This window comes from Amblyomma mixtum, chromosome 3 (assembly GCF_055824585.1).
Source record: "Amblyomma mixtum isolate Tamu chromosome 3, ASM5582458v1, whole genome shotgun sequence".
NCBI lineage: Eukaryota > Metazoa > Arthropoda > Arachnida > Ixodida > Ixodidae > Amblyomma > Amblyomma mixtum.
This window is the reverse complement of record NC_143014.1, coordinates 152,470,384-152,486,330: the sequence shown is the minus strand read 5'-3', so window position 1 is coordinate 152,486,330 and position 15,947 is coordinate 152,470,384. Positions and strand designations below refer to the sequence as shown.

At 48.8% G+C, this 15,947-nt stretch overlaps 1 protein-coding gene across 4 annotated transcripts in view; it reads left to right on the top strand.

Moving 5' to 3' along the window:
* Window positions 1-15,947, top strand: part of LOC149352395 (RUN and FYVE domain-containing protein 2) — a 68,221-nt gene that overhangs the window by 51,632 nt on the left and 642 nt on the right. For 3 of the 4 annotated variants that reach the window (XM_089581558.1, XM_089581559.1, XM_089581557.1), the window contains 4 exons: window positions 12,336-12,422; window positions 13,858-13,987; window positions 14,329-14,423; window positions 15,364-15,490. In XM_089581558.1, coding sequence (XP_089437684.1) covers window positions 12,336-12,422; window positions 13,858-13,987; window positions 14,329-14,423; window positions 15,364-15,490 — 439 coding nt within the window. Of the gene's footprint in view, window positions 1-12,335; window positions 12,423-13,857; window positions 13,988-14,328; window positions 14,451-15,363; window positions 15,491-15,947 lie in introns of those variants that run through there. The other variant, XM_089581560.1, reaches the window with a different exon arrangement.

Below are 15,947 nucleotides of genomic sequence, written 5' to 3'. Positions count from 1 at the left end.
CGGCCTTCTTTAATCACCATTGAAAGTATTCAGCTATTTGAAATAGTTGTAAGAAAAAATGTTGTTCACTGCATCCTCTACCATTTATATAGAAAAATACAGGTGCCATCAACATGTGAAAATATATTTCAGAAAAAAAAAAATAGTATGCCCGGTAGGTGTAGTGTAAGTGTAAGGAACCTATCAGATTTTTTTCCATCAAACTCCTTGATGGTTGAAAAAACGCTGGATCACTTGGTATGGAATGAACGTATGAACTTTGACAGTATGGTGCATTTTATGTGCAGAGATGGTTTTTTTGTGTTGGGTACCATTCTGCACCACCTAAGCTAGCCACAGCCATGTTTTATATTTAACTGAACAGATGGCTGGCATCTCGTTGGTGCAGTGCCAATTTAAAATCGAAGCTTATACTTTCAAGTTGCCCCTTTGCACTTACACTTTTGTGCAACAGTTCCATAAGTGTGACCCCTAAGTATCCCAATTCAGTGCTGTGAATCTCCCTGTTACGGCCAAATTAGTGGACTGCAAATTTGGCCGCAGCAGAGAGATTCACAGCACTGAATTGGGATACTTAGGGGTCACACTTATGGAACTGTTGCAGAAAAGTGTAAGCGCAAAGGGGCAACTTGAAAGTATAAGCTGTGGCCAAATTACTGGACTGCAAATGTAGCCATGTGGATGTTGCAGTGAGAGCAGTCCTATTCTTGGCCAAGGAGCCTGTAAAAGCTGAGCATGCCTACTTCCCTAAGCAGGCATGCTTGGTAACCTCTAAAAGCCTTATTTGGCCTCAAACATTTGGCATTCATGTTTCATGCTCGCATTAAAGGCTTGCAGCAGCACCGAGGCTCTGCACCTGAGTTTGTCGCAGCTCCACTGTGCTTGATGATGTGCTGCCATGGAAATTTCGACCACCTGGGGTTCTTTAACGTGCGATGTCAGTGCACGTTAAAGAACCCCAGGTGGTCGAAATTTCCGGAGCCCTCCACTACGGCGTCTCTCATAGCCTCAGCCGCTTTGGGACGTTAAACCCCATAAACCAACCATAACCCCAAACACACTGCGTGTCGTCTGCACTTAGTTAACTGTAAAAGATAATTTAGTCAGATCGTAAAGTGTTTGCTCAAGTGAATGAGGGCCTCTTTTTAGGATGCTTCTCGACTTGTTTAGTGCTCTTAAGCTGCGTTTTCTCCGTTCCTGGCCGTTAGCGGCAACTCTATAAGCCTGTAATCCGCTCAGAAGGGTAGTGGATCGGGCTAGTTGGTGCAGATTTGACATTTTTCGAAGCGCTAAAAGAACAAGGACGCAGAGGGAACAGACAAGGACGAGCGCTCGTCCTTGTCTGTTCCCTCTGCGTCCTTGTTCTTTTAGCGCTTCGAAAAATGTCGAACCTGTAATCCGCGCATGGCGGCCCAGCGCCGCTGTGTACGTGGGCGCTGCACGACCCGGCCCGCACGGCCCGGCCTCCGCAAGGAACGATTGCGATATCGGGATGAACTCGTACCCGTGAGTGACGTCTGCGTTTGCTTTCGCGCCAAAGCGTTTCGTAGGAGGAGAGGAGGGCGAGTGAGCGTGTCCGGCCGGAGTGTTGTCCCAGCTGGAGAGTTTGACGCCTGTTGCGGAGTGCGCGGGCGAGCGGGACGGCCGTGCGAATCGATCACTTACGCAACCCATCGGTGAACGCGCGGTGGAGTTGTCGGGGTACGGCGCCGGTCACTGGCGCGAATGACCTCTGCCGCTCAGCGCGGCGCCGCGGTACGTATTGGGCCGGACGCGTGCTGTAAATTACCTCGTCAATGCAGGAACGCCGAAATTTTGCGCCTTAATTGTTGGATCGTATGCTACGGCATAACCGAATAAATTTTCTGTGATCGTGCTTGCGTTGATGAATTAGGTAACAGCGGGAATGTTACCTGCCGCCTGCGTTTTCAAGGATATGCACTTAGTTTTCAAAGATATCGATTTCAAACGTACAGTCCTTGTCAAAAATTTACAGCCCACTGTGACGGTGATCGGAGCGCTGCCGATGACGGCGTCGCCGCTTGGCAGCGTTCCTGCCGCTGCTACGGTTGCGATGGTGTACAAATTTTTACAACGTACAGTAGGGGACAGAAGTTAATGGACCGTGTGCTCCGTAAACGAAGCTGATAGCTCTATTATTAGCCGCCGGCTGGAGACTGCCTTATAGAGGTGAAAGAACAGGATTTTGGCTTTCACCTCCACAAGTGTGATCTCTAGCCGGCGGCTAATAATAGAGCTATAGGCTTCGTCGACGTAGCACGCGGTGCAGAGACTTTTGTCCCCACCGTGCCAACTCAAGCAACTTGCTGTATCGCTTGCCGCGAGAGAAGACATCGAAAAAGCACGTTACACTTCCCTCCAGAAGAGGCGTAGCGGAAATATCATAGCAGACGTGTGAAACCCGGTGCAGTGCGTTTTTCCTCTCCCAGAAGTGGCTAACAAGTCATTCCGTAAGCGCAATTCTTGTGCAACTTACTTGTCCCCAGTTTTAAGATAAGCGGACTCGGTAGTGCACAGCTTCCAACGGCGCTTGTGCATAGTTGACCATGATAGGGACCACAGTAATGCCATTTCAAGCGACCTTACTCGCAAAATGTAATTGTAAACTGGCTATTTCTAGCAGCCGAAGATGAGCAGGAATGGAGTTTAAAATTGCAGCGTCTGCCCATACTGCTCCACTGCTGCTCTTCGACCACTGGAAACCGCCATTAGGATGTTTCCGGTGTGCCCTGAACAATTCTACATAAAAAAAAAAAAAAAACAGGAACAGCGCGCAGTGACTTATACGAGAACTTCGATAAAGCTAGGAAAGGCTCGTTTGGACAGTTTTTGTTGTGGAGCGTTCTTGGAATGCTGGCTGTATGAAATCTGTTAATTCACTTATTTTCTTTTGGAAGAGACAGAGAGACCTAGACTTACAAAGGCGTGAGCCTTATCTTATTGTACTTATAACTTTTATGTCGATGTGTCTGATCTGGTTTAAACCAACTCTTCGAGTGAACCGAATCCAACCCCATCGCTGCGCTATCTCGGAAGGAGGTGGGGTCGAAGAGGGCTAGTGTACATTCACGAGGGCAGCCCGAGTGGTTTTATCCTTTTGTCGCACGGTGTCGGCGATTGTGCTCGCGAGTTTTCGAAGTTTCTTTTTTGAAGCGTATAGAGCTGTTTTCACGAATTCAGTGATGCTGGCTACATTTGAAATCCCTTCTTGACAGAATGTAGGGCTATTACCGGAGCCCTCCACTACGGCGCTCCTCATATCCCATGTGAACTCGAAGGGGAACGTGTAATCGCTGATATATAAAAATGGTAATAGATAAGCTTGTCTGTAACCTGGTAGCAAGGATATTGCCGCGAATCTTTGTAGTGTTTGTTCATTTTTCAAAGCTGCCGGCACGCAGCTTTATCTCTTGGTTGGAGATGCCAGACGCGACCAGATTTATATCGATTGATCGCATCCAGGCGGAGCCGAGTCTACGCTGTTCCAGAATGTTCTAGTAACTTTGCACGCTTTATCTCGAAAGTTCGCTACCAGCCTTAAATTGAGCACGGCCGAGAGCGGCAGGGATTCGATTCGACGACCGTCGAGCGCGCTTGTGGCTACGCCGCCGCCGACTCATTCAGTTCTTTGTGGGCGCAAGTCAGCCCAAATAATGAGTTTTGTTTAGAAGCCTTTTTCGCTGTCTTCCTCCTCTCCTAACTGCAGTAACCTCCGAGTGACAATATATTGTACCCACGCTAGTGACGCGCTTGCAGCGACGTGTTGCTCGCCTCTGTGTTAGCAACACACCGCTCGCAAGACGTTGCTAGGCGGCTAACCTGCTTCGCATTGAAGCCGCAGTGGACGGTGCGCTTTGGAACTAGCCACTGCCTATCATAAGATGTCTAATCTTGTCGCCTGCACACTATAAACAGAATACTCTTATTAAAATAGAATTGGTTTCCGCAACGCATTCGGCAGCTGAGCAAGCGAAGCACGCCAGGCGACGACCGCCGCTAGGCTTCAGTTACGTTTGTTGGCTTCATAGAATGGCAGCGATGCGGCATGGAAAATGAGTTAAAAAGACCGAAGGCCACTCACAAGCGAACTCCTTGCGGTTTCATAGCGCTAGCGTTGCCAGCAAGTACCCAAGGCCGCGCAGCTGACCCGTCTTCACGCGCGAAAAGTTACCGAAAAGTGCTGTTAGTAGCCCCACGGGCAAGTACACGTGCACTGTTCGATTTATCGAATGTTCCGGTGGACGCGGGTTCGATATACGCGAATAGTGCTGTAATTTTGTTTGGGATTTTCAAGGGGATGTTCTGACTGTTCCTTATAGACAATATCGCATTATATCCGGGTTTGATATATCCGGGGTCGACTGTATGCCATACCATTTCATGTGGAGAAACAAAAGGATCGCTTTTCAAAAACAAGATAAAGATGGACGTCGCGAAGGTCTACGGTGCGTCTAGGTAGTGCTGTCTGGTGCTGTAACTTTCTTCTCTAACGCTATGGAATGGTTTACTTATGGACACTGTAGCTGAGTTTTCGTTGCGCAAACAGCTTCGGATGATAAAGAAAGATGTAAGCGGACATAAATGTCTTTTTTTTAAAGAATAGGGCTGCAGTTCCGTGAGCGTGTAATTGTGCGGCGTGCGTGAATTCCTAAAGTTTTTGAGACATTCGTGTTATTTTTGTGTAATAGGAGGTTTCTAAATATACACCCAAATTTTCATATTTTTCTTGATACTACAACATAATGCACGTCTGAAAGGGTTGTGCAAACAAAAATCGCTCTGCTACATTTCCTAAGGCAGCACAGTGGAACCTCGTTAATATGTTTCCGGCTGCTGCATTTTCCTGCTGCTGTGTCGTGATTTGTGCTGTCACGGTAACGAACCGTTTGAATTCCGTCTGTTGCGTTCCCTGTTGATACGTCGTCGTTCCGCGAGTCTCCTGCATCTTTCGTTGGAATTCAGTCGTGATGACAGTGATAGGCGTGCAAAGGTCTCTCGACAAGGGGGGGGGGGGGGGGGGGACCAAAGCTCATGGTTGCACCCGTTCATGTCTTCTGTACAGCAGGGAACAATATGGTACAAAATCTGCGCCCCCGCTTGCCCATGCACTATACTCCAGACGTACCAACCCCGAGCAAGAACCTTGTCTTGTCTTGTGTGAAGCGTCGGAATAACTCGGGCACGCTCGTGTTAGTTCGGGGGAGCGTCGCGCCAGCTGTAGCCAATGGGAGGAGGGCGTCGCGTCAGCTGCCACCGAGTGGAGAGAGGGTGCGACGATGAAGAGCGAGAAACGCGGTTGCGTGCACATGCCAGAAAGAAGAGGCGAAGAATGAACACATGCTTTCGCTCGTTGACTCGGTTTAACTACGTTAAAATCCTACCACTTTTTATAGCCACTTTCCCCTTGTCAGCCCTCCGAGCACGCCTATAGCGATGGTGCGAATATAGCGAAGTGTGGGTTGGGAGGTGAATGGACAATCTGACACGTGCAAGCCTACCTGCAACAGGGTATGGAAGTCTGAAAGCGCAATTAGGTGCAAGGACAGATCGCGATGTGCGATGTGCGATGATAGCGAAATCAGGCGGTTTTGTGTATTGTACCGAAGGGCTGTTTGCTCCACTCGCTATCTTGCGATAAGTTATATCAGGCATACTGGGCCACGGCTTTCTGTGCTTAACGGAGTATGCTTTGAGTATAGAATGACGGCGATTCTCACTGACATTTTTTTTTTTTCGGTAGAGTTGATAGAACGCTTGCTTCTGGGCTCGAAAGGATGTTGAGGGTGGCCCTCCGCTATGTTGATGATTTTTTTTAGTTTTTGTAGATAAAGCGGATTGAGACAAGACTGCTGTTAACGTGCCAAGCCTTAGAGGTACTCGGGATGGACCTTGATTTCGCTTTTGAATTCCCGAATGGCAAGGAAATTCAGTTCTTGGACTTGGAGCTCACGTTTCAGAACGACTCCGTTTGTTGGGCCTACTCCCCCGGTTCAGCTAAAACCCTTCTTAACTTTAGATCTCGGCATTGGAAGCTGATTTAAAGGTTATATTGTGTTGTCCTGCTTGCGTTTAGCTTTACCGAAGACTTGCATTCACCGACTGAACTTCAGTGTGTCTGGGCAAGTTAAGGCACTTCTCGAGACTTTCCGGCGACTGTCATTGCATCGGTTTGGGAAAAAATATGTTGGTGTAGAAAGCAAAAAAAAAAGTATACATGCGCGTGAGCTCGGCAAAGAAGCAGCTGACAAGCGCGAAAAGACGGAGATGTTGCCATATGCGCTTTACCCAGCGAGCTAAAAAAAAGTGGCTTCTTGGTACGGCCGTCAAGTCGTTTCTTTAACATCGAGTAAGCTGTCTCATGTCTATTCTGCTGTTGCCAGAAAAGGCAACAGCAGACTTCAAGAAGGAATCCCTGGGATGTGAAGCATATCAACAAGTTCGTTCCTTGTTAGCACGAAGTTTACGCGATACCGCTTACGTGCGGCGAAGAGTATATTGGGCAGACGGGTCGTTGTTTGAACATATGGTTATGTGAGCGCCGTCATTCATTAAAAGTCTTGCCTACATCACGCTTGGCTTGCTATAGGTGTAAGCCGCTTTTTGATAAGGTGAAGGGCCTGTTGCAGCACAGCGATCAAAACACAAGGGAGATCGCGGATGCTCATTTCATTTGTGAATGACCTGACACCTGTGTCAGGCTCATCTTCGTGATAGTGCATAATAGCGAGGCGGCGTTTCTTGATTCTGCGTGTAAGCGATGTTCATACGTGTTTATATATATATATATATATATATATATATATATATATATATATATATATATATATATATATATATATATTATCTTACTTCTCCCTGTTGAGCGCGCATATTCTTCAGCCAAGTCATTGAAACCCAGGAAAGCGTAGGGGAATAACCGTGCGACTTCGTTTCTGATAGGACAGATTAAATGTGCTGTTCTCAATGCCGGCTAAAGTAAGCCGTTCACGTTACCGGGAGCGAGAACTGCGGACCGGAGTGCATTGATTCGACTTGCTGTGGGGCTCGAACCATTTCAAAGCATCCACCACGTTCATCTTATTATACCATGTAGGAGCTGTTAGATTCATAACGCACCGCTGACTTTTTATTTACTAGGAAATCTGTTTCCAGGTGTAAAAACATTGCCGTGAATTGTTGTTCTGTTTGTTTTCATCAGGTTTTCTCTGTCTCCGCCGGCGCGCTGTCCTCTATCATTTTCTGTTCGCTGCGCGCGGCGAGTTATCGTGCCTATGTTCTCTCGACATGTCTGGATCGCTCGGGCAATATCGCGATCATGTGCGGCCGATTAGACGGCGTACAGGAATGTTCGCGATGATGTGAGCACGTTATCGGAAAAATTTCCGCTAATTTATGAATGGATCGGTGCAGACAGCCCCGGGCAGTCTGATCCCGACGATCCCCGAGTGCAATGCTGCTATCTCTGCCGCCGAACAGTTTTTTTTTATATTCTTTGTCGGCACGAGTAGACCCATTAAAGAGTTCGCTTGATTTCTCCAGCAGCCTGTCGCCGCTGACTACCATCACTACCGCGTAACAATATTTTATATCAGGCTGGGCCAATTAACGTTACCACTAATAGCAGCCGCATGTTGGTCCCATTGGAACTCACAGGACCTACTAATTGTCTCTCAGAGTCCGACCCGGTTAAAATCTCTTTTAAGTGCCTTTTCACGAACCAACAAAACGCTTTTCTTTCAAATGCCAATGCCGCAGCCATAAGAGACAGTCACGAAAAGATTACAGAGATGAGATTACAGAGATTACAGGTTACAGATGAGATTACAGTGATATTGTGACCCAGTGTCACGTTTCTGACTCAACTCGGGGTGATGTGCCGACTGCCTCGGTCACCGTGCCGCGCTTCGTGTTATCTTTAACGTTCTATTGTTTCGAGCCATCACCTGTCGATAGCAGACCGCTATTATATTGGCTACGCCCATGTAGAAAAACTGCTTGTATAAAAGAAAGTGCGGTCCTAGTTTGATTGCAGTGCTTTTTATGACAAAAAAAAAAGCAGCATAGCGAGAACCCTTTATAAGAAATAGCGACATCGGCAGTGCTATTAAACGTCAAAAACACAACCTCTCAAAGCGGGTGTGGGCTGAAATCCAGTGCGGCATTAGCTGTCGACTCCCCGCTACGCACGACGGTGGTTTTTCTGTGAAATCTTCAGATGAGGAGCCATCGCTGGCTATTGCTTTCGATTGACAAGCTACAGTGCCAATGAATGGGCCTGCGTTGTTTAGAAAGACTGAAGGGTGCAATTTTCTTCCTAGATTTACTTTAGATCGAATCGCGCTTACGCTGTAAACGTGAGACTGCCGTGGCCTTATAAGAAATTCTTTGCGGGAAGGTGTAGCAAACGTTATAAATTTCAGCCAATAGGACGAAGGCGTCACTAACTCAGGGAAATTGACCTAGCAGGAATGAGGCCCACGTTCTGAAGAAAGAGGTCGAGGAAGAGGTGCACAAACATGTGCCCTTGCAAGGCACGAAGTTGTACGGGCACACCAAACACCTGTCTCGTAATCAACACCTACTTTCTCTCCCATTCTCACAACCCCTAATATAGACCATCAGATTAGAGCAACCTGCCTCTCGTTTCATAATGTTATTTCTTTCTTCCTTGAACACTGCTATAGGAACGCGTCAAACGGTGTTGATGCTGGTGAACAGCAACAGACGTGTCTGAAACTCAAGGTTCTCCAGACACGCCTGGGGAACTTTCTGATGAAGAGTGTGACACTTCAAAGAAACCTTATGTGACGAGGCTTTGCAGGGAAACGTGCGGGATGGATTTAAGTTCGTGCTACTAGCAGATTGTCAAAGGAATCGATTTTGTAGTGTTGTCTACCCCACTTAAAAAAAATATTACACTAACCTCGCTTTTATAATAGAACTGTCGACATATTATGCGTTTTACTTCGTTCTTGTTGTTTTACAGTAATGGGGCTGTGCGGTATCTCCAACGAAAATAAAGAAATGGTTTGAGGAACGGTACAAAGGAAAAAAAGAAATGACGGACGATTTAGCGTGGTTAGGCCAAACGCTAATTAGGTATTCTGGCGCTTTGATTTCGGGTCAACGCTCAGTTTTCAAGGTCAAGCAGGCTTCAGACAAAGATCGGAGAAATAGGTGGTTGGGGGCTTCGTGCTATAGCGCACTAAACGAGAGGGGGGGGGGGGGGGGGCACTTAAGCTCCGCCTTAAGGATATGACACAATAGCGTTAATGTGTTAATGCCCATATATGCGGAATTGGTCATTCCCTACTTTAAATTCATCGATCGCTGAGAGTGCCCATACCGCTCCTGGCGCAGTGGTGCAGCTGCTAAGCTATGTGCCACTGCCCTGCAATGGCAGGCGCTTCCACTGGTGGGGCTTGTGAGACCCGGTTGCTCGTTCCGAGTGACCTCTCGCGTCTAATAATTGATTGAACTATCACCTGCCACGGTGGGCACTCACAATCCGGTGGCAGGTTTGGATGACGTCACAAGGTCACGAGACCTAGGTGGCCCACCTAGGCAGACTGCTGGCAGATTACCCACAACCAAGCGGTTAGCTAGACAGACAGTGGCGAAATCGCCGAGTGCGGTCTTACGTGCCAACGCACTAAAAAAAAATGCTTGAGTTCTGTTCACTTCAGTTTTGATGTATATTCCCGAGCTTCCAGTGAGAACAGTGGCGCATAGAGCTGAGGTGGTCGCGTGCAAGCACGATGGGATGAAAGCTGTAAAGCAAGTTGGTGGACTAATTAGGGTTCATGCTTGAAATCGAAAGACACAGACACAAAAATCATAAATACAGAAAAGGAAACGTACGCAACATGGTCCGTAGTGCCGCCGTTGCCCTAAGGAACTCCTCTTAAGCAAAGCATTGACGAGATATCGACATAGCTGTCGCCACCAGGGCGAGCTGTGTGGACACGAAGAACTTACTTGATCGCGGTTTTTAAACATCGAGCAAACTTGGGTGCGGGGCCGCAGTCTCCACAGTGGATACTGTTGTGCTGGCGCCCACATTTCGCTGGCTGGCCTGTCTACACCAGCGCTGCGCGCCCGCCGTCGCTCAAAGCAGGCCCAGACTCTCTCGGACATGTCGCGGCTTGAAGCGTGAATCATCCGCCACGCCGGCGCCGGGCACGGACCCTTCCTCCTCCCCTCCTCTCCGTCGGTGCGAACTCCTACGACGCTTCGCCGGCCGTCGCCTCTCGACCATTGGTCTAATTTGAACGATGGCCCGTGCCGTGACCTGATTGGAGGATTTGAACTGCTGGCTGCCGCAACCGACACCGGCGGCTTTAAAAACGGAGCCGCGCTGAACCCGCGCAGCAGACGGGCAGCAGAAGGGCCATCACGCCGGAGCTACGCTCGCCGCCGGGGCCGCCTTTCTTTGTGCTAGCCCGTGGTGCTCTTGTCCCTTGTATCATGTAAAAGCCCTTGTACATACTGTACATAAAAGTCATTTGACTCACCGTCGCCTCGACCGTTTCCTGGCTCGGACTCCCAGACCCGACAATACCCAGGTGGCCCTGGGTAGTCCGGCTGGTGTGACGATCATGTTTCTTTAGCCTGCATTGGTCCGACGGTTCGTGCGACCAATATGCATACTTCCAAGGCAAGATCTATGCAAGGTAGCAAAATCCGGCCGCCGCAAGTGAGAGTCGTTCATGCACAAGCCACAGTTGACGCGTCATGTCGCGTGTTGAAGGTGCCGGGTTCACGAAATTCCGCTGTGCTGCGGAATAACGTTTTCGTATATTGCTTTGGTTTGTTGGGGTTTAACGTCCCGAAGCAACTCAGGCTATGAGGGACGCCGTAGTGAAGGGCTCCGGAAATTTCGACCACCTGGGTCGGATGAGCCGTTGTTACAATTAGAGGCTGAAAATACATATTTTCTCGTAGGCCGGGCTGTTCAGGGCCGTCTGTAATTGGGATCCTCTGAAACGACTGCGCTTGCGTAGCTTAGTTTATCCAATTTACTATTTATATGGGCCGTGGCCAACTAGTCGGTGTGATAGAAGCTTCCCAGGTAGCTCATACTGGTGAAAGCTGTTGGTGTCTTATCCATTTAGTTGCTTCAAAAATGAAGGGCTTTCTTGGGGCAGCGGCGGCGCGTTAGAAAGCATGTTGCTTACTTTTACTTTGCTATATTTCAGACGTGGAGGGGCATTAATGCTCTGAATTTACACAAATAAATTGAGCTATAAATTAGTATTTCGTGTCGTTTTGGCCTTGTTCTCCGTTCCCTCGGTATGAAAGTCGTCAAAGCGCAAACTGGTGTGCGCGGCCACAGCCTAACTTTAAATTCACATGCTGTAGGCTGAGCTTACTTGGCTAGGAATCCGAACGCGCTTTCGATGGAATCACAAGCGGCGCAGCGCTACTGGATTCCTTCCGCTCAAATGCTCTGTGTGGAAGCATGGAGGGAACTGATTGCCACCCGTAGTCGAGCGGCGCGGGCTGCTCGCTTTTAAAATGACAGCCGGAATTTATCGCACATACATCCGGAAGATTCAGCTACTGCGTTTCACTGCACTCGCAGCAGTAGGCTTAGCATTTCGCTGGTGATCGCGAAGTGGTGTTTGTGACCGTTGTAGCTTTCCAGCTTTCTGCGTGGACATGATCACCAAGCTGTTGTATGCGAAACATTTCCGCTTGAGCTCTCAGTGTGAATGTTAGAGGTTGTGCTAGGCTCGGGAATGCGTTAAGCAAGCTACTAGTTGGACTGGTTTTTGTCAGAAATTTGCGTGCTACGTCGACTGTATTTCTCACAGTTAGGTTAATTTAACCAGGTGCACTTACGGGCCTCCTACCCTCCCAGAAGGCGATGTCCGGCACAAAGCCGCTTAAATGGCCATATTTGCTCCATCGCTGGTGCCCCAAGAAACCTGCGTCCTTGCATTGCGACGAGCCGCATTCCCGGTTGCATGGTGGAGCTTTTTTGCAGCCGTCCTACCTGGGACGTCAAGGGGCTTGATGTGAGGAGTACATGATGCAGCCTTGACGCAGGCCTGGAGCAGCAGCTTCTTTGTTGCCATTCTTTCACCCAATTTTTGTTTGTGCTGTTTCGACTAATCGTCATGTGTCAAGCGTGTGTTCGGCTCCCTCTAACGCCTGCAGTCTTCTTTCAGGCCTTTTTTTTTTCCTTTTGAGTTGCAGCGAATATGGCGCGGCATTGGACTGCATCATTTTTTTAGCCCTTGAATGTATTCAGTGTTGTCTTACCCCCATCCTAGACGGATCTTAACCGCTTGTGTAATGATCATTTTCAGAACGCAGTCGGTAGAAAAACAAAAGCAAGCTTTCGAAGAGACGACCCGTAGCCTAGGACAGCAGCTCATCGACAAAGATCAAAAGAGGTAATTCGAGTGGTTTGTCTTGTACTGCTTATGTTGCTCCGCGATTGCCTTTGGAGATTGCAGGTTTGGACATTTCAGCTTTTTTTTTTTCCTATATCAAGCGACCCTCGTGGCTATATACCTACAGAAGTCAAGTAACGCGTGTGCGTTTCTCAGTGTATATCTGCGGCCGTCGCAGAACGGGTGCCTTAGCCAGGAATTCTTCGAATGATGCTAGTGCCGTTGTTCAGGCAATGCTGATGCCGTTGGCGTTCTCATACCGACAGCACCGCTTTGAGATTAAGAATGGGAGAGCATATTTTGAGTGCCTCTTGCGTCTTGAGGCCCCTGTGAAGCCATTTTGTGCAATGTAGCTTGTGTATTCGCAGGTGATGGTAACGGGAAGGAATACCGTGCCTTGGTAGCCGACGAGAAGATTATTCCCACCGGCGGCGGTCAAGCCGAATTTCTGGTTATGTCACCGATAGAAAGAACGGTATTAAGACTTGTAGCCAAGAGATGGACATTCTAGTGTGGTGCTAAGTGCGAGACTGATGAGGCCTAATAGTGCAAGCAGAGGTGCACTTACATTTTTCCGCTACTTGCGCTCAGTTAACGCTCCACTTTTGTGTCAGTCTTGTAAGTGAATGAATAAGTAAATAAAAAAGATGACAAATCTAAGGCTGCATGTTTAGATGGGTGCAGCTCGGACCGTGTGAGATGCCTACAGTGTTACCATACGCCTGCCATTCGATCGTCCCGGTATATAGTTTCAGTGTTTTTATCATTTCTCGTGGAAGCTCATTTTACCCGACCAGCATTCCGCGTGCGCATATGGCCCAAACAGAGGTGATATTCTACTCTGCATTTACTCATGTGCAGCTGGGGGTATGTGTGCATTCGTGTCGTGCTTGGTCAGTACAAGGCGCCGAACGGTTTAACACCCCAACAAGGCTTTTCTTTAGCGGTAAACTTTGTTTTCAGATGCATATTCTTGCTGTATGTTGTACCGTAATTCAAGAAGCTCCAGATATGCTTTCATTTCGGGCTTCAGTGTCCTTTTTTTCCATCGGAGCATCAATGGACCTTGCCTAAGAGCAAAAATTTTAAATCCTTTTGCAGTCTTAATGACATCAAGAGGGGATGACCTGGTCAGCATTCAGCGTCCGTAACCTCGTCCGCTTTTAGGTAGAGTACAACCGTTTTAAACAAAGGTTTGCTTCGGGACAATCTGGCTCTGTTTCTAAGCGTTCGTCGTCTGGGAAAGCCGGTGACGGGATTCGAACCCTGTACCTCCCTCGCGCGGGCCGGATATGCTCTATTACTAGGCCGTCGCCGCGGCGTTTCTGCTCGTGCAGTGGCTCGACTTCAGGACTCTGCTGTACAATTATTTGCCGTTTCGATGCAAAATGTGACTAGTTTTACCTGCTTCGTGTTTTTCCCTCTCTGCGGCCAGGTCGCTGTTGGAGTCTGACCTGAAGATTGAGCGCGAGTGGCGTGTGTCGCTCCAGGCCACCGTGGCCGAACAGCAGGAAGAAGCCATGAAACTGCAGCGGGGCATCGACGCCTACCAGCAGGTGGCCCAGGTCTGCCCCGCATGCCTCGTTTAACCTTTCAATTCATGCACTTGCCGTGTGACAGGAGTCAGTACGACCCTGCCTCCAAGCGTGTTTAAGTCCAAGAGGGAGTCGAACCTTTCCTTTAATTAAGCATCTCCGAGCACAAGAGAGATGGTCGTTGCAGCTTGCGCTTAGCGATAGCGAGTGTACTTGGTGCTGTCAGTTTAAAGGTGTCGGTATCGGCTGTCCGCGAGTCAGCCGATAGAGAGGCGGGTGGTCAGGACTTCGTCATGCATGTGGATCTCTTTTAGAACGCTGGTTTAGAAATGCCGGGCTGCAACCGCGGACGCCGCCCGCTTCTTTTTCAGGACCACGAACGGCTGAAGGTGGAATACTCGGAGCTGGAAAGAAAATGCGCCGAACACGAGCTCACTCTGGAGGAGCTGGGCTGCCAGCTGAGCGAGTAAGGCACCCACAGCGGATCCTTTGAGTTGAGCATCTTGGATTGAGCAGTGCATGCGCCGTTTCGAAGGCGCTTTAGTCGCACTCCTGGAGGGACATTTACTGCTGCGCGAAGTTAGTGCATTTGCGGCGGAATTGAATATTAGCGCAATGCGCCGCCGCCGGTCTCTCCTCGCTCGTCCTCAGCCAGAATATCTGTTACCGAGAGTGTTGCGTAACCATTTCTGCGCATAGTGCATTTCATTTCTTGGCAGTTTTCGTTTTTAATTACTGTGAGTCATTTTACTTGCTGCAGGGCACTGTTGTGTTGTGGCACGTATTTAGAAAAGAGCAACTTTTCCTGTGCGAAAGCTTGTCCAAGCCATTATGCAGGGGTGGAGGGTTTAGGGTCCTTGGGCAGCTTCTGTGCAATAATGAGTAAGGCTGATGCGTGTGTGTAGCTGAGGAGCTTCTGCAGTCACCAGCCCGAAGAAGACAAGCACACATAAACTTGTGGTAGTTAAAGAGACTTTGTATGTGTAATGGTATAGTAAAACACGGCGTTATTCTTATTGCTCAAGCCGCCGCGGTGGCTCAGCAGGTATGGTGCTCGGCTGCTGACCCAAAAGACGCGGGTTCGACCCCGGCCGCGGCGGCTAGAATTTCTTTGCAGGAGAAATTCTAGAGGCCCGTGTACTCTGCGATGTCGGTGCACGTTAAAGAACCCCAGGTGGTCGAAATTTCCGGAGCCCTCCACTACGGCGTCTCTCATAGCCTTAGTCGCTTTGGGACGTTAAACCCCATAAACCAAACCAACCTTATTGCTCAAGCAGCCTCTGAATTATGTTCATTCTGTAACACTTTTGCGGCATGCTATTTTATGTGATTTTATAAAAAGGGTTTCCGATCAAAGCTGTTTGCAAGCCTCACTGACTAGCAAACACGTACACATGGAAACGCAGGTCCAAGCTGCAAGTGGCCGACTTGAAGGAAAACAACTTGACCTTGAAGGAAGCTGTCTGGACTAGCGATAAAGACGCCTCCTGCTGCCGGCAGTGTAGCAAGCCGTTCTCTGTTGCCCGACGGAAGGTGAGCTTACTTTGGTAACGGCTGAACGAAAGCGTGTGCTCGTGATACTAGCGCAGTGGTGTGAATTGTGAATTTTATTTCTTTCGTCACGCGGTTGTGATCGCTTGGTTTGCCTAACGCAGAACTGAATTGACGGCTGAACTTGCAGCGGCGGGTGTAAAGCGTGATACTGCAGAACTTCTCTGTCACAAGTTGAGGATCGCGATATGCCTGACGTTAGCAACCCCGAACTTGGCTGTCGGTTCAGTGAAAGACCTTGGACGTTATTCGTAGCGTTGCCGGGAACGGTTCATGAAGAGCTTCTTGTAAGGCTAACAGCTGTGTGAGCTCGTAGCGTTGAAACGAGTATTCTTGCTGGCGTGCTTGAGGAGCTGTTATTGATGGCTGCATTTTGCAGTCGTGCACCTTCGGTGCCGTGCGCAGCGACGCCGATCGATTGCTGGCGCGTTGTGATAGT